This window comes from Engystomops pustulosus, chromosome 1, assembly GCF_040894005.1.
Source record: "Engystomops pustulosus chromosome 1, aEngPut4.maternal, whole genome shotgun sequence".
Classification (NCBI taxonomy): domain Eukaryota; kingdom Metazoa; phylum Chordata; class Amphibia; order Anura; family Leptodactylidae; genus Engystomops; species Engystomops pustulosus.
The window spans coordinates 167,839,145-167,862,095 of NC_092411.1; the positions used below are offsets into that span (position 1 = coordinate 167,839,145).

The window sequence follows — 22,951 nt, forward strand, 5'->3', positions numbered from 1 at the left end:
GCCGCCATGAGGTTGCGAAAGGCCTCGGTCTCTACTAGCCTATAGGGCAGCATCTCCAGGCTAAGCAATCTGGAGATGTGGACATTAAGGGCTTGGGCGTGCGGGTGGGTTGCACTATATATGCGTTTCCGCTCCAGCGTCTGGGGTATGGAGAGCTGAACGCTGGTGGATGCTGTGGAGGATCGTGGAGGCGACGATGGGGTTTTTGTGGCAGGGTCCTGGGCAGGGGGCTGACTATCAGCTGACACAGGGGAAGGAGCAGTGGTGTGCACGGCCGGAGGTGAACGGGCTTGTTGCCACTGAGTGGGGTGTTTAGCATTCATATGCCTGCGCATACTGGTGGTAGTTAAGCTATTAGTGGTGGAACCCCTGCTGATCCTGGTTTGGCAAATGTTGCACACCACAGTCCGTCGGTCATCCGGTGTTTCCTTAAAGAACCTCCAGACTTCTGAAAATCTAGCCCTCGCCGCAGGAGCCCTCGCCACGGGAGCTTCACTAGTTGACACATTTGGCGCTGATGCACCAGCTCTGGCCCTGCCTCTCCGTCTGGCCCCACCACTGCCTCTTCCAACCTGTTCTGGTCGAGGACTCTCCTCCGTCTCAGAAGCACTGTGTTCACCCGGCCTATCAACCCAGCTTGGGTCTGTCACCTCATCATCCTCCGATCCCTCAGTCTGCTCCCCCCTCGGACTTCCTGCCCTGACAACAACTTCCCCACTGTCTGACAACCGTGTCTCCTCATCGTCGGACACCTCTTTACACACTTCTTCCACTACGTCAAGAAGGTCATCATCACCCACAGACTGTGACTGGTGGAAAACCTGGGCATCGGAAAATTGCTCTGCAGCAACCAGACAAGTGGTTTGTGACTGTGGGAAGGGTCCAGAAAACAGTTCCTCAGAGTATGCCGGTTCAAATGCCAAATTTTCCTGGGAGGGGGCAGACTGGGGGGGAGGAGGCTGAGGTGCAGGAGCTGGAGGAGTGCCGATTTCGGTGACATGGGTGGACTGCATGGAAGACTGACTGGTGGACAAATTGCTCGAAGCATTGTCGGCAATCCACGACATCACCTGTTCGCACTGTTCTGGCCTCAACAGTGCTCTACCACGAGTCCCAGTAACTTCAGACATGAACCTAGGGAGTGTAGCTCTGCGGCGTTCCCCTGCTCCCTCATAAGCAGGTGGTGTCTCACCCCGCCCAGGACCACGGCCTCTGACCCCTGCAGTAGTTGGACGCCCAAGTCCCCGCCCTCGTCCTCTACCCCTAGCCCTCGGGTTAAACATTTTGAAAATGAGAGTTATAACTTTAATTTTTTTTTTACTTTTTTTTGTGTTTTTTGTTTTTTTTTGTGTTTTTTAGTTTTTAAAACCAAACGATGCTATCCTATTGCTATGGCTATTTTCTAGCCAAGTATGAAAGCACACTGCTATGCCAGATGAGATGACGCTGAGTTATTAAAAAAATAAACGTAAAATAAAAAAGGAAATGGCAGACTGTGCCTAATTGAAATCCAAGCCCTAATAAATTTTCCCACTTCGGTCTTTGCGATGGATATGTGCGTCACTAAGCGCAAAACACAGCGGTCGCAAGTCTCACTACAAATTGCTCACAATTTGCTAGTAGATGCACTGCAGCAAGTACAGCCACCAGCAGATCAACCAGAAATCAAATATATATAACGCTACTGTAGGCGTAAGTAAGCCGTTTGGATTCTCCGATGGCTATTTTCTAGCCAAGTATGAAAGCACACTGCTATGCCAGATGAGATGACGCTGAGTTATTAAAAAAATAAATGTAAAATAAAAAAGGAAATGGCAGACTGTGCCTAATTGAAATCCAACCCCTAATAAATTTTCCCACTTCGGTCTTTGCGATGGATATGTGCGTCACTAAGCGCAAAACACAGTGGTCGCAAGTCTCACTACAAATTGCTCACAATTTGCTAGTAGATGCACTGCAGCAAGTACAGCCACCAGCAGATCAACCAGAAATCAAATATATATAACGCTACTGTAGGCGTAAGTAAGCCGTTTGGATTCTCCTATGGCTATTTTCTAGCCAAGTATGAAAGCACACTGCTATGCCAGATGAGATGACGCTGAGTTATTAAAAAAATAAACGTAAAATAAAAAAGGAAATGGCAGACTGTGCCTAATTGAAATCCAACCCCTAATAAATTTTCCCACTTCGGTCTTTGCGATGGATATGTGCGTCACTAAGCGCAAAACACAGTGGTCGCAAGTCTCACTACAAATTGCTCACAATTTGCTAGTAGATGCACTGCAGCAAGTACAGCCACCAGCAGATCAACCAGAAATCAAATATATATAACGCTACTGTAGGCGTAAGTAAGCCGTTTGGATTCTCCTATGGCTATTTTCTAGCCAAGTATGAAAGCACACTGCTATGCCAGATAAGATGACGCTGAGTTATTAAAAAAATAAACGTAAAATAAAAAAGGAAATGGCAGACTGTGCCTAATTGAAATCCAACCCCTAATAAATTTTCCCACTTCGGTCTTTGCGATGGATATGTGCGTCACTAAGCGCAAAACACAGCGGTCGCAAGTCTCACTACAAATTGCTCACAATTTGCTAGTATATGCACTGCAGCAAGGACAGCCACCAGCAGATCAACCAGAAATAAAATATATATAACGCTATTGTAGGCGTAAGTAAGCCGTTTGGATTCTCCTTTGGCTATTTTCTAGCCAAGTATGAAAGCACACTGATGAGATGACGCTGAGTTATGAAAAAATAAACGTAAAATAAAAAGAAACTGCCAGACTGTGCCTAATTGAAATCAAACCCCTAATAAATTTTCCCACTTTGGTGTTTGAGGTGGATATGTGTGTCACTAAGAGCTAAACACAACGGTAGCAAGTCCCCCTGCAAATTCCTCACAATATGGTACTAGCTGCAAATAAAAAAAAAAAAAGTATAACGTTATTGTACGCTTTCCCTGACCAGCAGCAGCTCTCTCCCTAGCGGCATCCAGACACAGAATGATCCGAGCAGCGCGGGCAGCGGCTAGTCTATCCCAGGGTCACCTGATCTGGCCAGCCAACCACTGCTATCGACGTGTAAGGGTACCACGTCATGCTGGGTGGAGTGCAGAGTCTCCTGGCTTGTGATTGGCTCTGTTTCTGGCCGCCAAAAAGCAAAACGGCGGGAGCTGCCATTTTCTCATCCGAGCAACGAGCAGTTTCGAGTACGCTAATGCTCGAACGAGCATCAAGCTCGGACGAGTATGTTCGCTCATCTCTAGTGGCAGCGGATATGGAGCGCTAGAGCTGTATGAGGTGTGATTTATGCATAATTTGTGTCCTGAGTGAAAGGTGAGCGTAAGTTTGAATGAACTAAATTAACCTGTTCAGTTGCACCCCACGTCATGTGACGAGGTGGCAGCATCCTCGCTGTATTATATTATTATATAATTTAACTGTATTATATGCTAACATTTTTTAATATAATAATAATAATAATAAGCATCATCTCAATAATAATAAGCATCATCTCCATGATAATAATAATAATCATCATCATCATCTCCATGATAATAATAATCATCTCAATAATAATAATCTCAATAATAATAATAATATTAACCCCTTAGTGACGCAGCCTGAAAAGGCTCTAGTGACAGTTTAAAGGCCATAACAGTGTAATATTTTTTGCAGTGGTTTTTTTTAGGACCATTTCATTTATATTCTTACAAGGGGTTATAAGTGGAAAATAGTCTCTTTTTTCATTCATAGTACTTTTTTTTTACTTTTCAAGTTAACTCAAATTTAACATTATTGATGAATTCCCTATATAGTTTTGGTCGTTTTGATATATAATATGTATAGTCTCCGGCCAATGGGACGACTATGGCTGTGTTTTTGTAGTGAAGCGGAAGATTTTGTATTATATGGGGAAATGTCATTGTATTTTTATGTTTATTTCTTCATTTTTTTAAACATTTTTTGTGCATGTGTGTTTTTACTTTATATGTCACCCATGAGGTAATAAAAGACCCCTGGGGGACATTTTCAATTTTTTTTTCTAATTTTACTTTACTTTACAAATTTTCCACTGTAACTGAGGCATCTATAACAGCCCCAGTTACATAGGAAAACCACCATCATAGTATCATAGTTTATACGGTTGAAAAAAGACACTTGTCCATCAAGTTCAACCAAGGAAGGGAAGGGATTCGATGAAGAAGGGATTTAAGGGAAACAATTCTATATAACAAAGCCATCATTGTTATTTAGGTGTAAAAAAGGCATCTAGACCCTTCTTGAAGCTCTCTGCTGTCCACTTTTGATACATGACAAGATCCTACTGGCTTTGGAGGCAGCTGATTGACATTGCATGCTGTTATTCAATTTATGATCAACTAGTACCCCTAGGTCCTTCTCAACAAGGGACTCGCCCAGATTTACTCCCTCAAGGACATATTTTGCCTTTGGATTATCAGCCCCCAGGTGCATAACCTTACATTTATCCACATTAAACCTCATTTGCCAAGTGGATGACCAAACATTCAGTTTGTCCAAGTTATCCTGCAGCCTATGAACCATGTGTCAGTGGTGTTGCTAATCAGAGCTTTACTGGGTCTAAGCAGCTTTGATTACCCCCTTTAGACCCCCTTTAGCCCTGTGGGCTCTGCTCCTCCATACATCACGCTCATTCTGCACAATGGGGTGAAGAGCGGAGAAGCGGTAACTAACCACATCTCCCTTTTCCCTAGTGCGGGAGCAGCAGCCAACTGCAGCGTCGTCATTGAGATTATTATTATTATTATTTCCTCTTGTGCCGCCCGCGGAGTTTAGACATCAGCAGGCAGTCCAAGAGGAAATAATAATAATTTCTGAGAAGATCGCTCTCTACATATACCAGCGCATTCAGCCTGTTTCACAGCGTAACAGTGAAAGCTTATACTTGCATAAAATCCTCCCATTGATAGCCACTAAACCCATAGCCCAATGGATAGAGACTCTGTCCTGTATCTCTATGGAAAGTGGAGTTTGGAGGTTGTGGGCTGAGCCAAAAATGATTCTATATTTTGCATTCAAGAGGAAAGAAAGAGCTGGCACTCACCTCTGTTGAAGTAAAATCAGTCTTTCATTCCATATCGCTTTAAAAACTTTGCTACAGTAGTGAGTAATAAAGCAGGAGCCCACAAGAGCGCTTGTAGCGCGAAACGGGCCGTCGCCTCTTGTGGGCTCCTGATTTATTCCTCTCTCCTGTAGCGAAGTTTTTAAAGCGATATGGAATAAAAGACTGATTTTACTTCAACAGCGGTGAGTGCCAGCTCTTTCTTTCCTCTTGAATGCATTGTTTTCGAAACATCGTGAACCATGTGAGCTAGAGCATCCCTGCTTACTGTTTGTTTCCAAATCCTCATTGCCTGGACTGATTGATTTCAAGTTAATGCTCCAAAAAAATCTGCTGTGGGATGTTTTGTTAGCACTGTGCCCCTATGTTTTCTTCCTTTTGTGCAGTGATTCTATATTTTATTGAGTTAAATAGAGCCTTTTGTCTGAAGAAGCCCTGGGAGACGTTCATGGACAACCGGTGATATTACCCTGATGGCGTAGTATTGAACCGTTCTAGCTTTGAAAGTATTGCACAGGTACCGAGATTTCAATGCATCGTGCAACCCTAGTGAAGACTAGAAAAACAGAGCCCACGTGAATATGGCACAAATACGTTTTTCTCCAGCTTACCATTAAATTGCACAGAATATTGCATTGTGAAGCTACGAAGTACTATGTGCTATATATGGCAGTTAACCACTTTATAAAGCAGACATCCAACAATAAAAGGGATAACAAGATGATATGTGTGGTTCAAACTACTGGGAAAGTCACTGATCATGAGAAAAGTATCCCCAGTTGTAAGAAAAATAGTCCCAACCGCATTAATGGGTGAAGTGGCAGAATAAACATGAGCTCCCTTCAACAGTATTGAAGTGTGAGAAATTGCCAAATACAGAACTCGGCTATCTCTTACAGTCTCATTGTCAGTTGGTGGTGGAGATAGCCAGCAATCCCTAACATCTCATAGAATTGATTAATATGCAGGCATTTTCCTACTCCATCCATTCAGGAGAATGAGACCAAATTTCTCTGCATCGCTTTGAGTAGCATTCTCATGGTTGCTGGGGGACATTATGAAAACACCTTAAAGAGTAACTGTGTATGTTTTTTTTTCCACAAATCAAAAGCTGTTGGGATGTAAAACAACTTTGCCTATTATCTTTGTTACCTAAATCCAGCAGTTTATTTGCTATCCTCTTCAGATGAGTGCTGCTGCAAGGGGCTGCTGCTCCCTGCTCACAGAGAAGGAGTTCATGTGACAAAGCTCTCATTGTGTATGAAGCAGAGCTGGATATATTCCAAGACTGTGGATACAGATGTCTCCTGCATAGACTAGTGAGGTACAAGAACTCCCATGTTGCCTTTTAGTCTCTCCATCTCCCTCTGTGATTCTATAGAACTTACTAAGTCTCTCTCTGCACCTCATGCTACTCCCCTCCCCCACCTTGTCATCAGCACTTTGTGCACTGTGCAGATAAGCTATTACCCCTTAGTGGTCACATAGCACAGGGTATAGACTACCCTGCAAAATTACTTTGAGAGAGAACACAAGGCATCATGGGATTTTTCGGCAAGCTAACTGGCCTCAGCTTGAGGTATCACACATAATAATTTGGTAAAATCATTATAAATTTACACTTATGCTTCAATGCATTTGTGTCTATATGCATGAATCTGATTGAGCACAAGAGGGCCCTGTAGCTACCAAACTATTGAAACAAAAAAAGCCTGGTGCTTGTTGACGGAACAAAACAGTCAGTGTAATTAATGTTAAAAGGTGACATTTTTACTGTTCGTGTTTTTTTTTAAATTTAAATTCTAACTTAAAAAGAAAAATGTGCTCAATTTTCTATTAGTTTAAAATCATTGGAAAATTTTAACAGTCATAAATCATGGTAGAGATGCCAAGTTATGCAGTAATTCAAATAAGTCATCATTGAGTTGTCAAGGTGGTAGAAGCAAACTCTCATCAACCTAAATTGAATATTTAACAAAAAATGTATGAAGAGCACTTCAACTTACCTTAATTGTAACATGAGCCATAAGTACTGCAAAATTAGTTAAATGATTACAAGAACACTTTGTATGTGTCTTGTTGGTCATTATTAGCCGGCAACCTTGGTTTGACCACTGACCAGACAAATTGGTTTTTGAATAGCTCCAAAAGGAACAATTGGGGTTAAAAAATTCTTCAGATTCCTGTAAAAAGTTAAGAACAATAAAATGTGATTCCAATACTGATCAATAATTTTTTTGACATTGCTCAGGATACTATATAAAATTATGAAAATGTGTATAGTCTGAACTATAATTCCTGTAATCCTTAATATTTCTTGCTCCCCAGTTTAAAAGGAACATGTCATCAGCATTTACCTCACTAAACTACCACCCTCAAGAATATGAGATATAAATTTTAAAAATCCTTCAATTATCCTTCAATTATATTTAAATAAAAACAAAACACCCCAAAAAATATGCGACTGTGACAGTGTAGTTAATAAGGTATCCATCAACCAAATTTACTTCCCCCAACAAATTGCACCAGGGGCTATGCCCACACAGCTTTGTTTTTATTGTCCAGCTGCTTTTTCCATGCCAGACTGAAGTGCTTTGTGGAAGTAGAGTGGTTCAGGTCTCAACATCTTGCTGGACCAAGGAGGTTGCTGTAGGGAAAGGATGAGAGAAGGCACTAGATGATGGAAGTGTAGCGGGAGGAATTGTTATAGCTGTGGAAGCAGAGCCCTGAGGAACTCTGCCAACACCACCCAAAGCACTTTAGTCTCTTCAGCCTCTTTAAGAATTTGCACATTCTTACTGTGAACTTTTGGCATGGAAAGAGAAGCTGGACAGTAAAATTAAAGATTTGGACGGCATGTGTGTGCATAGCCTTAAGCCAGAGGTCCCCAACCGCCGGTCCGCGGACCAGGACCGGGCCGTTGGAGTTCATCAGCCGGTCCACGCAGGGGCGGCACCGGCCAGCACTGAGCTCCCGCATCGGACGGGACCACGTTGCAGCCCTCTGTCCGGCACCTTGCTCCCCGACGCTGCCAGCACCTTGCGCCCACCCCCCGACGCCGCCGGCAACGGCCCCCAGACCCTGCTGGCACCGAGCTCCCCCCCCTCCAGGCTCTCGGCTCCCTGCTCCCCCTGCCCCCGCTCAAGCTCCAGCCTCCTTTCCCGCTCCCTCCGCTAACGTCCTCCCTGCTCCCGGATCTCCGCCCCCCCGCTCCCGGCTCTCTGCTCCCTCTGGTTCCTGGCTCTCCGCTCCCTCCGCCCCCCGCTCTCCACTCCCGTTTCAACCTGTCTCTGCTAACGCCCCTCCCCCCTCCAGACTCTCGGCTCCCTGCCCCTGCTCAAGTTTCTCTACCGCTCCCTCCGCTCTCGGCTCTCCGCTCCCTCTGCCACCCTGCTCCCAGTTCTCGGCTCTTGACCTACCCGCTTCCGGCTCTCCGCTCCTGGCTCCCCTTCCACTCCCGTCTCAACCCGGCTCCACTAACGTCCCCCCCCCCCTCCAGGCTCTCGGCTCCCGGCTCCCCCTGCCCCCGCTTAAGCTCCAGGCTCCCTAGCCCTTGGAAATTTCCAAGAACACAACAGAGAGGTAAGGTTACTTTATCTTTGCATATATATGTGTAATAAGTGTATATATGTGTAATATGTGTATATATGTGTAAATATATGTAATATGTGTGTGTATATATATGTGTGTGTGTATATGTGTGTTTGTATATATGTATATGTGTGTGTGTATATATGTCTGTGTATGTATGTGTGTATATATGTATGTGTATGTATGTTGTGGGGAATTGCTCTGGTAGTTGACAGGTAGCAGTGCAAGAAGCAGTGACACTCGCAGGTTTAAAAGTCCAACTTAAGTGTTTATTCACACTTGCAAAACAGAACACAAATTCAGCCTTGGCTTAGGCACATGCAAAAACATTATAAAAGTAATTCCTGCCCGGCTAGGCGCTGTCTAATACACTTGACAGACGCTAGCTATCCGGGTACCAGGCTGCCTGGCACACGCTCTTGGCCAGCAGCAAGACAGGAGACCCTCAGTTACCTTTGCTGTGAGAATGCAATCTCACTTTCAGCTCTCCAGGTAGGGCCTCTCCCACTGCTTCTGGCCTGCAGACTAAATCAGACCCTAACGAGGCCTGTGACCTGCACCTGTGGGCTATACAAAAGCCCAGGACCGAAGCCCGGGTGGAGTAGGAGTCCCACTACCAGCCTACCCCTACTCCATAATAAGCAGGCCCAGTACGGACATTACAAATGTGTCTGTGTTAGCTAGGCCAACACAGACAAAAGAGACTATTCCTGCTTATCATGTCTGCATTAACCCTTGGGTTACTGCAGACAAACCCAGGGCTTTTACCACCAGCATTTCATCTGCCTGTAGGACAGATAGCGGTTTTCCCACACAACACCTCTCACTTTCTCACAATGTGTATATGCTGTATCTACTGTTTGTTTATGTGTATATATGCTGTATGTATATGCAGCATTTGTGATATTTATTAGGGCTTCTATTTTGTACTACATGGCAGTATTCGGTATGCATTTTATACAACTTGGCGGTACGTTGTATCTATTTTATAATACTTGGTGGCATGCTGTGTGCATTTTATACTACTTGGTGGCACGCTGGATGCATTTTATACTACATGGCGGTATTCTGTATGCATTTTATACTACATGGCGGTATGCTGTATGCATTTTATAGTGCACGGTGATACGCTGTATGCATTTTATACTACTTGGTGGCACACTGGATGCATTTTATACTACATGGCGGTATTCTGTATGCATTTTATACTACATGGTGATACGCTGTATGCATTTTATACTACATGGCGGTATGCTGTATGCATTTTATAGTACACGGTGATACGCTGTATGCATTTTATACTACATGGCGACACGCTGTATGCATTTTATACTGCATGGCGGTATTCTGTATGCATTTTATACTACATGGTGATACGCTGTATGCATTTTATACTACATGGTGGTATGCTGTATGCATTTTATAGTACACGGTGACACGCTGTATGCATTTTATACTACATGGTGGTATTCTGTATGCATTTTATACTACATGGTGATACGCTGTATGCATTTTATACTACATGGCGGTATGCTGTATGCATTTTATAGTACACGGTGATACGCTGTATGCATTTTATACTACATGGCGGTATTCTGTATGCATTTTATACTACATGGTGATATGCTGTACGCATTTTATACTACATGGCGATATGCTCTACGCATTTTATACTACATGGCGATACGCTGTATGCATTTTATACTACATGGCGGTATTCTGTATGCATTTTATACTACATGGCGGTATTCTGCATGCATTTTATACTACATGGTGATACTCTGTACGCATTTTATACTACATGGCGATACGCTGTATGCATTTTATACTACATGGCGATATGCTGTATGCATTTTAAACTACATGGCGATACGCTGTATGCATTTTGCATTGCTTTATTTTTACACCAAACCAATATGATGGATCTGGTCTGGACACTCCCTGATATCTTATATTATAAGCTCCACCCCTCCATAACCCCACCCCATATGACCAAAGCCCCGCCCCCACCCCCACCGGGCCATGGAAAACTGGTCTAGCTTAAAGCCGGTCCCTGGTGCAAAAAAGGTTGGGGACCTCTGCCTTAAGCAACAAAGTAGTTAGTTTTGGTAGGTGGTGACAGATTCCCTTCAACTCTACCCACGCAACTGTTTTCCACTTTAAGGAGATATTCCCATCTGGGTATCACATTTAATTTCATTAATCTGCAATATATATTTTATATATGTATACAAAAAGATAATCCAAGTAGCACAGAAAAATATAAGATGGGTGCACGCTAACCAGGGCCGGGCTTCAGGTCCTCCAAAAATAGTATGTAGAAAGGCAATAAAAGCACTCCAGGTGTAGAATTGTGCAAAAAGTTAAGTTGAATTATTCTTACGGTTAATTCCTTTTCCATTATTCCACCATGACGGCCCCACTTGACCCTTGACCCTGCAGGGACAGGAAGCTGAGAGGTTAAATAGCCTCCCCTGCATCCACATACCAGTGGCTTCCAATAACGACACCTGTCAGTGGATACAACCCATTTATTGTATGTGGGAAAAACATAGGGTGGGAATATACATGGACCATCATTGTGGACTAATGGAAAAGGAATTAACGGTAAGAATAATTCAACTTTTCCCCTAGCGTCCCCCGTGACGGCCCCACTTGGAGACATAACAAATCATTCATTTTTAGGGGGAAACAACAGCCTGTAAGACCTTACTACATTTTTTGTATTTAGTAGTCTTTAGTATTTTTGTATTATCTAATCTATAATGTCTAGCAAAAGTCCCATGACTGGACCAGTTTACACCCTACAAATCTCTTCTATTGAATCTCTTCTTTTCTCTGTCCAGGAGGTCGCCATGCCCCGAGTTGAGTGTGCCTTTATTGATTCATGAGCAAGTAGAAGTTGTGCTGCATATGCCGCCTTTTCTGCCTATAACTATTGAGAAATATTGGGAGATAATTGATTAGGGGTTTCTGTCCCACAAAATGATACAAATCTTTTCCATATTTTTGAATACAGGCAGTCCCCGGGTTACGTACAAGATAGGGTCTGTAGGTTTGTTCTTAAGTTGAATTTGTATGTAAGTAGGAACTGTATATTTTATCATTGTAATCCCAGCCAGAACTTTTTTGGTCTCTGTGACAATTGAATTTTAAAAATGTTGGGTTGTCATAAGAATCAGGAGAAACAATAAATCTTCATTACAGACACCTGTGATAACTTTCACAGCTGATCGTTGTAGCCTACGACTAAAGTACAGTAAATTACCAATATCCAGAGGTCCGTTTGTAATTAGGGGTCGTATGTAAGTCGAGTGTTCTTAAGTAGGGGACCGCCTGTATATAGCAAAGGTTAATTGTTTACAACTCGCCTCCATTCCCTCTCCATTCAGGATACAGGCCGAAAGGTTGGGGGCTTGAGGTTTTGGATGATATACAGCCCTTTGTGAAGAATGTCCATCCGGGGTGGAAGTAGCATTTGTTCTGGTACTGATAGATCCTTCAGGGCCGAAAACCAATTCTTTTTTGGCCAAAATGGGACTATTACAATCACCTTTGCTCTGTCTGATAAGATTTTCTGTATCATCTTTGGAACTACAGAAATTGGGTAAAAAGCATACTTGTGACTGAATGCATGCATTTGGGAGACAGAATTCCCTGAACTGCATTGTCCGACCAGAATGCACTGTGCTGCGATTCACTAACATCGTGCACCCGATATCCTGCTGGAGTTCACCATCTTCTTCCTAGTGTATGTAAGTGCTTGTTCTTGTGACACAATTTAAATGTTAAATCCCGTGCACAGTCCGAATCAGTCGAATCGTCTGACACCCCTCCCCCCCCGATTTCTGTTGCATGAAAGCCGGCACCGCTGCACCAAATTCCGATTGCATGCGACACAATCGCCTTCTAAATTCCTGTCCCAGCGGAAAACCTCGGGAAGTACGATGGAAATGCGAACCGCGAACCCTTAGTAAATAAGCCCCGATATGTTGTTCTCGGGTTACCGTAGTCATAATGTCTGACTAAACTTTGACATAAGAATTCTTTAGATATTGGGAGCTCCCTTTCAAGACTTTCCAAACTGCTCTCAATTCTCGATAATTTGAGGAACGACTCTGAATTGTCTAGAGCCGTAGGCCCTGAAGACAATGAGGTAGAGCTAGAGCCCTTTCAAGGGTTGGTGAACCTTGTGTTGTGATCCATGGGTTCCAAATGCCTTTAAATAGAGCTTAGGTGTCTGGTTGCCTCTATCCTTTCAAAAAACATCAGTAAATTGATTCTGTTCTTAACTGCTGTAAACGATAGGTGTGATGATTTCCATTTTGCCGTTATATGGATTTTAGTTGCTCTACCTATAAACTGAACCAAGCGATGAGCTTTATTCTTGACTTTCGCTAGTTTATCCCCTAAAAGGAGTACAGCTGAGGTTACACATTACCTAATAACGAGCGGATAAGTGTTTTAATGTTGTTTCAGCGAGAGTCTACATCTGGGGCAGAGCCACCAGATGTCGGCCATATGACCAGGGGCATTACAGCCTCTGAAATAGCTGTTGGGTAGTTGGAAGTACATATTACAGAAGTAATTAACTGTATGCAATAACGTTAGATAGGTCTACGTCAGTGAAACCTGCTGGCTACCCTTTGCCAGTGTGCTACAGCAATGTCCATATCTCGCTAGGGAAAGTTCAAAGCCTAAATGAAAATGGAATGTAAGAGAGAGATAGTTCCTCTACCAAATTGATATTTTATACAGACGTTTTCAAATGATGTTTGGGAGTCTGAAGTGGTACCTCAGAGTACGCCTAAAGTGTTCCTATGGGGGACTTCCAATTTAGAGATGATTTCATTATCAGATAGAAGTTTTCCCCCAGACATCAGGTGCCTAACATAGTAAATACCTTTTGCCACCCACCATCTAAAGACCCCTGGTTTCACCCCCGAGGGGAAGGTCGGGTCATTAAATAATGGTACCAATGGAGAAGGATTGAAGCTTTTGCTGGAATAGCATGGATCGCCAAAGTTTTAAAGAGTGTAATAGGAAAGGTAATGCAAGGAGGTAGGCAGGGGACCTGTCATCCAGAACAGACTTGGCAATGATATAGGATGGAGCAGGTAGTATTCAAGGGAAACCCACCTGAGTAGCTATAGTGGCATATTGAATAATTTGGGCTGCTTTGTAGTATTATGAAGGGACAGACCATCTAATCATTTGTGCCTGAACATGGTGAAGAGTGCTATGCATGGGCGTTTGTTGTTCCATAAAAATTTGGAGATGTGAGAATGTCCTATTTTACCAGAATAGGAATGGGCAATGATCTGAAAAGGTATAAAAATCTTGGTAGGGTTATCATTTTAATTGTGTGGATCCGACTCTGGGAAGTATGCAAAAACGTTTTTCAAGTTGTTAAATGGAAAACAATGCCTTCTTTTGCTACCTTGAATGGTAGCCCCCTTCACACCAAGTAAGACCTACAAAAAGTCTAAAGATATTGGGGCACATTTACTTACCCGGTCCAGTCGCGATCCAGCGGCGGGTTCTCCGCTGCTGATTCGGGTTCTGCCGGGATTCACTAAGGTCCGTGCGCCGATATTCACCAGGTGTCGCTGCTGCGCCGAGGTCCGCCGAAGTTCACCTGCTTTTTTCTGGTGTATGTGAGTGCTTGATCTTGTGACACAAATGGCTTTTTAAATTCTGCGGTTTTTCCGAATCCTTCGGGTTGTCCGGTGGCCACGCCCCCCGATTTCTGTAGCGCGAAAGTTGGCGCGATTGCGCCAAAATTCGATCGCGTGCGCCACAATCCCGTGAAATACAGCGCAAAACGGAAATATTCGGGAAAAACCCGACGGATTCGCGGCTGCGGACCCTTAGTAAATGTGCCCTATTGTGTACGATTAAGCCAAACCAGTATATCTATTCCAGAAGTAACAGACTCCCAACTGAGAGTCAGAGTAGCGCTTTTGCCTCCTGCTGGTGGCTCATCTCCATGAGATGAGCGTTTTGAAGTCCATCAGTGTTTTGAAGGGGGCCCCCGGTTTGGGCGAGCTATGTCTGCTATTGCTTCTCGGCCTTTTGGCTGGGATCATGGCATGACCTGAAGCAGTCAGAGGTCGAGGGAGTGCTTCTGGAGGGTAACCTTTTGGAGCCTATCCCGTGCAGAGAAGAGATCTGAAGATTTTTCTGTGGCATGAGGGCCGATATTTTCCTTGAAGAAGAACATGGCGGTGAGGAACACGATCCGTTTCACAGTACCTGTGGCAGAGAAAGAGAAGAACAGAGTCTCCTATATTCTGAAGCTCTTATTGGTGGATAAATGTGGAGTCAAGGCGGAAGATCTTCTTGGTGTGAATGACCTTCTGAGCCAAGGAACCTTTGAAGTGACATTTAAAGAGTATGATAGATGCTTGAATGTCTAAGAAAAGATAAAGGCATTGGGGGAGAATCCGGTACTCCAAGGTATAGAGGTGGAGCTGCTATTTGGATTGGAAGAAAAAACGCTGTTTGTTCACCTCTTTAACGTATATACGCCGGTAGATGTGATTGCCGCCTATCTGAAGAACTATGCTGAGAAAAAATCTGTTACTCCTTTGAAGAACTTTCTCGGAATTTACAATTGCCGTATCAAGTATATGGTGAAGTTTAAGCAGGACAGTACGTCAGTTGGGGGCTTCCTGCATCCCCCGGCAAATTGGTCGGTGGGCGGACACAGTGTTAGAATTTGGTACTTGGGGCAGCCTTCCTTCTGTAGGAATTGTTTCCAGTTTCAACACACGGCTGAAGAGTGTAAATATCAGGCTACCTTCAGGAATTGCAGATACTTTGGTCATCAGGTGGAAAACTGCAAGCAAACAAGGAGGTGTGGAGCTGAAATAATTTACTTTAGGTTCTGTCCTATACTGGAGGAAAGAAGAGAGGAATCCTTGTACACTGAAAGCGTGGTGGCGACCAATCGGAGGCAGCGGGCCCAAATAAGAAAGATAGACGAGGAACGGAGAGTGGCTACATAAGAGGCTGTGAAACTAACAAGTCGCAACATTGTTACACTGTGAATGAGGAACAATGTATAAACACAATCAACACTGGATATCACACCATTAATAATATCCTCGAAGTTGGATCACGATACCCTCAAATAAATCCCTCAATTTAAGGGAATCCATGCAAGTCAATTTATAGGGGTCAGTCTCTGCATGGAAGGGGAAAACATCCCTTGAACTTTTCCTATTTGTTAAAATTCGTTCACAACTATTTTCTACTTTTAATTTTAATTATAATTAATAAAAGTTACATTTTACTGCCACTTCTCCTACACTTTCCCTCTCCCCTAAGATTAAAACATGGCTGAGAAATTAGCCACAGAGAGGGAGGCCAGGGAGAAAGCAGCCCTACTCAGGCCAAGGACCCGGTGATGCCGGTGATAGAGAAGATGTGGGATGACAATGAAGTGATTGAGGACTGTGAGAGTCCAGTGCATCCTTCTGCACCTGAGAACATCAATGATTCTTCCAGGGATCCATGACGGGAGACTGTGAGATCACACTGAGGCAAAAATCATAATGTAACGTTTGCGGGGGTCCACCCACCCTTTCCAGTGAAAGAACGAGACAAACAGGGGACAGACAACTCAAGACATAGACGAGTAAGACAAAGTGGGGGGGTCGGGGGTTAAGGGTGGCTTTTAAGTCATTCTATGGCTATACACACTGCAATGCAGAAGTCCCGAAAGGTTACGATTTCAAGTAAAGATATTATTATTCTAAACAAAAAGATCCTAAAAGGCAGGGGTTAGCTGGTATTCCTCCCAGGGGGTCCACACAGTGGCTGTTTTAATCGGGTCTTGCATGTCATCAGCCACCAGCTCCTCCATCCTTCGGATGTAACGGAGCTTCTGTATCCACTCCATAGCTGTGGGCGGGTGAGGGCTCTTCCAGTGTCGAGGGATCACAGTCCTTGCAGCCGTGAGAAAATGGCAAAGGAGGCCTTTTTTGATGGAGGAGATGGTGCCCGGCAACACTGAAAGGAGGGCGACCTGTGGGCAGAATTGTATAGTCTTACCAGACACCCTGCTGTTGGTGTCAAATAGCATCCGCCAGAAGACCTGTATTGCCGAGCAGCTCCATCAAATATGAAGAATGGATCCCCCTTCCGCACCGCACCTCCAGCAAAGTTCCAAAACTCCAGGGTAGATCCTGTGGAGCGTGAGGGGCCACCTGTACCATTGTGATAAAATCTTATAATTCTTCTTTTGTGCGCTGCAGGGCAAGGGGAGTTTATGGGAGAATAAGAAGGCTTTGTCCCATTCTGCTTCGTAAGCGTGGTTGATAATTCCGTCTCCCATGCTGACACAAACCCTGGGTTCCCCCTCAGTGAGCAATATAGTGTATAACTAAGACAAGACGTGAGCCGGGGGAGATGAAGGTCTAAGGAGCGCCTCAAACCCGGTTAGGGATGTCCCAAGAGATAGAGATAGAGTCCGAGTTTACGTACGGTGCTAGCTGTTGATACTTCAGCCAGGAAAGAGGAGTGTCCGGGTCAGAGGCTCGCAAAGTGGGGAGAAGAGAGAGTGTGTGAAGCTCTCTGGTTGTTGGGCCGGCCGCATCAATGGAATAGTGCAAATGTGGGGGTGAATGAGGTCTGTTTCCAAAGAAACACACTGCTTGGATGCTTTATGATAATGCCAATTCACTAAACGCATAAGCACCGATGCTGAATGGTAAAAGGAGACCCACCCCACCTGCAGTTTTGGGTCTAACCAAGGTGACGTAGCTGATCCAGTTTGTCCCACCTCCCCACACAAATCTCCGGAAAGCCGCTTTGAGGCTAGTAAAGAATGAGCTCGGAGGACATATCGGTAAGGTTTGAAATAAGTATAGGAAACAGGGCATTACGGCCATTTTAAGGACGTTAATCCGACCAAACCATTAAGGGTTTCGGTATCTGGCCAGGTCCCTTATTGTACGGTCTAGAAGAGTTTTGTAATTGAGGTTGTAAAGATGGGAGAGATCTGTCTGGATGTCTATTCCTAAGTAGCGAATGTGAGATCTCAACCATTTAAAGGGTAATTGGGACACCAGGTGGGGTACTTCACTCTCAGGGAGGGAAATGTTCAGCGCTTCCGATTTTGATAAATTGACCTTGAAATTGCTAAGGAGGCCAAAGCGCGAAAATTCCACCAGGATGGACGGGAGGGAGACCCGGGGCTGTGACATGTACAAGAGCAGGTCATCAGCATAGATGGCGGCCTTGTATTGTTTGGATCCTACTTCAAGACCATGCACACTGTGGTTACTGCGGAGGGCCACTGCTAGATGTTCCATAACAATAATATACAAAAGTGGGGAGAGGGGGCAGCCCTGGCGGGTTCCATTCTTAATCGGGAATGGCATGGAGGAGGTTCCATTTATTCTTACTTAAGCCGCAGGGGCCGAATATAGAGCTTTGATCATTCCAAAGAACCGAGGGCCTACCCCAATTTGGTCCAGGGCCGCCCAGGGGAAACCCCAATGCACACGGTTGCACAAAGCTTTTTCTTAGTCCACTGACAACAGGCAGAGCGGCTGTCTAGCAGTTTTGGCAAGGGAAATCAGCAGCAAGGTCTTATTTGTGTTATCTCGGGCCTCCCACCCACGAAGGAAGGCCACCTGGTCCTTGTGTATGATAGAGGGAAGAATGGCACCTAGTCGGTTAGCCAAAAGTTTTGAATACAACTTTACATCCACATTATTCAATGATGTGGGGCGATAGTTAGCGCACACCGTATGGTCTTGCCCTGGTTTGGGGATAACTGAAATAGTAGCCTTAAGGGATTGACGTGTAAAGGGGGTGTGCGAGGAGATCCCGTTGAAGACCCTGGTAAGAAAGGGAACTAGTTTCTGTCTGAGGATTTTATAAAACCGGGGGGTGAACCCGTCGGGCCCCGGGGATTTCCCCGCCGGGGTCAGTTTTATCACCTCTGAGAGCTCCTGCTCAGTGATGTCCTCCTCAAGGGCCCCCTATCCTCTTCACCCAAGCCGGGGAGTGCCGTGTTTGCAATGTATGTGTTAATTCTTTCCTGGAGTTGCTCCGGGGTCATATCTTTATACGGGCCCTGTTGTAAAGTTCCTGGTAGTATGCTTGTATATGCTCCAACGAAGAAAGTTGAAAGGGTTAATTTTTTTTTAGAAGATTAAGTTTTTTATGCAGGGGAGGATACTGATCATTTGTTTTGGGGACCTTAATGTGGATGTTGGGAGGGAGGATGGGGATGTGTTAGGGAAATTGCTAATGTGTTAGACTATCGTTTGAAAGATGTGCAGGAAACAGTTTGTAAAAAACCTTATTCTTATACTTTTTTTGCAGATCGTGGGGGTATTTCATCACTGTTAAAGATATTACACTGGACTCAGACGCCATTTTACATATTGTCGGACATTTTAAAGATTCAGTATTCATTTCATATAACTTTGTGTAGTGATAACTGAAGTAGGGTGGGGTTCATCCCTGAGCAAAGCACACAAAGACTTAGTGCTCGCTAGTACCACCTAGAGGAAGGTATCCAGGTGAACACCTGGGAAGTTTCAGTATTTGCATGTAGCCAATAGTATTAGACTCTATTGTGTGAAGTTACCAAATAGTGTTACATTTCCTGGGTGAGAACACCCAATTATAGTTGCTGCTTTTCTAATTACATGCCTTATGTAAAGTGCCTTATGGTTTTCTATAAATGTCAGTCCCACAATAAACTTAGCAGTCTTGTTGTGAGCCTTTCTGCAAGGACAGGTTTGTCTTTTCTTTTAAGTTAGTGAAAACTCCAGCGCTGGACACAGACTCATTTAATTCGGAACTCACCTTTGCAACGTGGACATGGATCATGAATCAAAAGACCCTTATGGTCATTTTCTCCCTGATATTTTGACGCCCGACGCGGGGCTCAGGTGTGGACAGCTGACCACTGAGGCAAGCTTCATATTAGTCTGTGCCGCTCTTGTGAACTGAACTGACAATGGTGCACCCGAGGTAAGGAATTTCAAATTACCTTGATATGTCACTTCATTTCATGGATTGGTTAGACAGAGTAAGGTTGCCTGTGTGTGTGCAATTTATTTAAACTGTTCACTATAACCTGAGTTCACTGTAATGATGATAAAGGACCCTTGCAAAGTTAAGCACTGATAGAATCTGGAAGTTTGCAGAGACAAATTCTGGCCAAATTTACGACCATTCCTTCGGGATTGGGATCGGCCCTGTGATACGGTAAGGAATAGAGACTTTTACAGTTGAGCGTTAACTCCTTGATTTTTGAAACATTGTGTGAAGGTCTCTAATTTGTACTTACTGATAGTTTACAGGGTAGTCTGGAGCTGTATTTACGGAGGATATCTATAGCCCTTGAACAAAATCAGGTATTCCACAGATTCCACAAAATGGGTAGTGAGCAAAGTAAGACTGTAGCTGGACACTGCAGACCTAAAAAGGCAACTGCCATAGTGTCACACAGGAAAGGTAAAGAGTGGGTAAAAGGAAGTTATGAGGTATTTGGAGTATGTCAGTTTTTGGGTATGTCAGATGATCCCCTGAGTGTGCAAAGGTGGGAGACAGCACTTGATCAAAATGGTGGCTGGCTCAAAGACAAAACGTGGCACACCCAGGCAGAAGGTTGGCTTGATGTAAGTAGAGAGATAATGACAAAGGGTTGGACAAAGGTGGATTGGAAGAGGGGATGGTACCAGGAGCCCTCTGGTAGACCACCCCCATACTACACAGACTGCCCACATCCGACCAGTTCTCACTGAGGAAGAGGGGGAAGCTTCAAAAGGCGTGACCAAAAGGGGAGATAATACTGAACAGGACCCTGAGGGATGGACCTGTATCCGATGTGGGATACAGAACCATGACTGGACAGACACTTGCAGAAACTGTGGGGCCCCTAGACCTTTCCCTTCAGTGAGACCGGTTAGGGCAGAGTCTAGGATGACACATGCAGCTATTGGACCTGTACGTGATATTACCACAGGAAATGAAGTCCTTCCCCCAGTACCTGCTGAATACACTACTGTTGAGGTATACCGACCTTGGTCTGCAACTGAGTTGATGGCCAACAGAGAGAAAGCCCCAGACCCCCTGCAAAACCCTGTGCCATTCCTGGAGTACATAGAGCATGTAGCTAAGTCTTTTAAGTGTACTTATCAAGACCTTGACACCCTGTGTTCCATGTGTTTTCCACGGGGAGCCTGGGATAAGGCAAAAGTGACATTTTGCCCTGAACTAGAACAAGTCAGACAGGCATATGGGGCGCAGAGGGTCCCATATGAGGAGACACTGCAGTCAGGGGCAACGTTCCTAAACGGACTGACTAAGTGGGCGAATCAGAGAGAACCCAGTGTCTCTCAGTGACATCAGACAAAACCTCAACAGACAGTAGAATTGTTTTACGGGGAACTTCAGACTGCTTTCAGACATATGGGACATAATTTGGCTGAACAGGGGATGATCACTTACTTCAGTGACTGGTTTGTTAAAGGGCTACGAGCACAGATACGTGACGGACTAGAGAGCTCCCTCCCTGACTGGAGAGTAGCAACCCCAATGACCCTGCTTCAGAAGGCAAAAGGAGTAGAGTCCAACTTGGCTCTTAAATAGTCAACAGCCAAAATCAGACTAACTGAGGTCGCTGAAGCACCACCAGCCCCACGCAGAGAGGGGCATGCTTCAACTGTGGGAAGGAGGGACATTACAGAAATGACTGCCCCCAACCTCAGAAGCCCAGACGCAAGCAAGAGGGTGGTAACCAGGGAGGGGGCTGAGGTGGAAGACGTCAGCAAGTCCAGACATGCCCCGACAGCAGTGACCCTGCCCATGCTGTTGCCCCGGCTGCCCGCTAGGAGGCAGGCAACCCCGTGTTCACTGTGAAGGCTGTTGTCTCTACTACAGGCACAGTCACAGGTGATCAGGTACTTGATATTAAGCTGAACGGGGAGTTAATTCCTTTTGTTGTAGACACGGGGGCAGCCATTACTGTTATCAACAAGAAGTATCTGAAGCCTAATCAGATCTCCAGACAAACCACAAAAGCCTCTGGATTTGACAGACAGCGGGCGACCTATCATTTGACTCACCCCCTTTCACTTGACTTTGGTCAGATACTGGACCACATTGTGGTGACACAAGTGTCTGGTGCTTGAGGGCAGGGGACAGAACTTACTGGGAATGGATGTGTTGCAGGCACTGCAGGCTTGCATCCGCTATCACCCTGACGGTACTATAACCCTTTCTTCAGGCCTCCCTGAGAAGTATATCTGTAAAGTTCTGGCTCTAGCCATTCACCCTGTGATCATAAATCAGGTCCAACATGATGCACGGATAGATAGTGAGGTCCCCACAGGCTTCTGGGCCACCTCCAAAACTGATGTAGGGCTGCTGCCAGTCAGTCCAGTTGAAGTTGAACTGTCACCCGGCAAAAAGCCCCCTATGTTGCGACAGTATCCTCTTACTCCTGCCCAGCAGGATGCTGTCAATACCCAGATCCAAGACCTCTTAAAGGCAAAAGTGATTAAGCGTATCCAGTCCACAGCTAATACTCCTCTGTTCCTGGTCAAGAAAAAGACCCAGAAAGGGCAGCCGGACACATACAGGATGGTCCATGACCTCCGAGCTGTCAATGCGTGTACTGAAACTATCACTCCAGTTGTCCCTAACCTGCACACGCTGCTGGCAGCTGTGCCTGAAACTGCTACCTTTTTCACTGTTCTTGACCTGGCAAATGCATTCTTCTCTGTCCCCTTACATGAAGACAGCCAGTATTTGTTTGCTTTTACTAACCTTCTCATCCAGTACACTTGGTGCAGACTCCCACAAAGGGGGAGCACCCTTCAAGAGGTGCTGGCAGATTGGATGCCCCCACCTGATGTTGTACTGTTACAGTATGTGGATGATTTACTTCTGTGTGCTCCCTCATTGCAGGCCTGTCAGAATGCATCAATCAGTCTCATGTGTTTCCTCTTTGAGAAAGGTTGCAAAGCTTCCAGAGACAAACTCCAGTACTGCCAGGAGAAGGTGGTCTTCCTGGGCCACTGCCTCTCAGCTGCAGGCGGACACCTGACAGAGGAAAGAAAGCTGGCAATCCAAAATATGCCCCTACCTTTAGGCCGTAAGTCCCTTCGCATGTTTATGGGCCTAGTCAGCTACTGCAGGCCTTGGATAAGGTCTGCCTCCAGCCTGATGCAACCTCTCTATGACTGTATTGCCTCTACCCCTTTTTTCCTCAGTCCGGAGGC

The 22,951-nt window shown here is 44.9% G+C and overlaps 1 protein-coding gene across 12 annotated transcripts in view; it reads right to left on the reverse strand.

Moving 5' to 3' along the window:
* Positions 1 to 22,951, reverse strand: part of ADGRL3 (adhesion G protein-coupled receptor L3) — a 1,100,912-nt gene that overhangs the window by 502,985 nt on the left and 574,976 nt on the right. For all 12 annotated transcript variants that reach the window (XM_072113828.1, XM_072113827.1, XM_072113826.1 and 9 more), the window contains one exon: positions 7,112 to 7,288. In XM_072113828.1, coding sequence (XP_071969929.1) covers positions 7,112 to 7,288 — 177 coding nt within the window. The remainder of the gene's footprint in view (positions 1 to 7,111; positions 7,289 to 22,951) is intronic.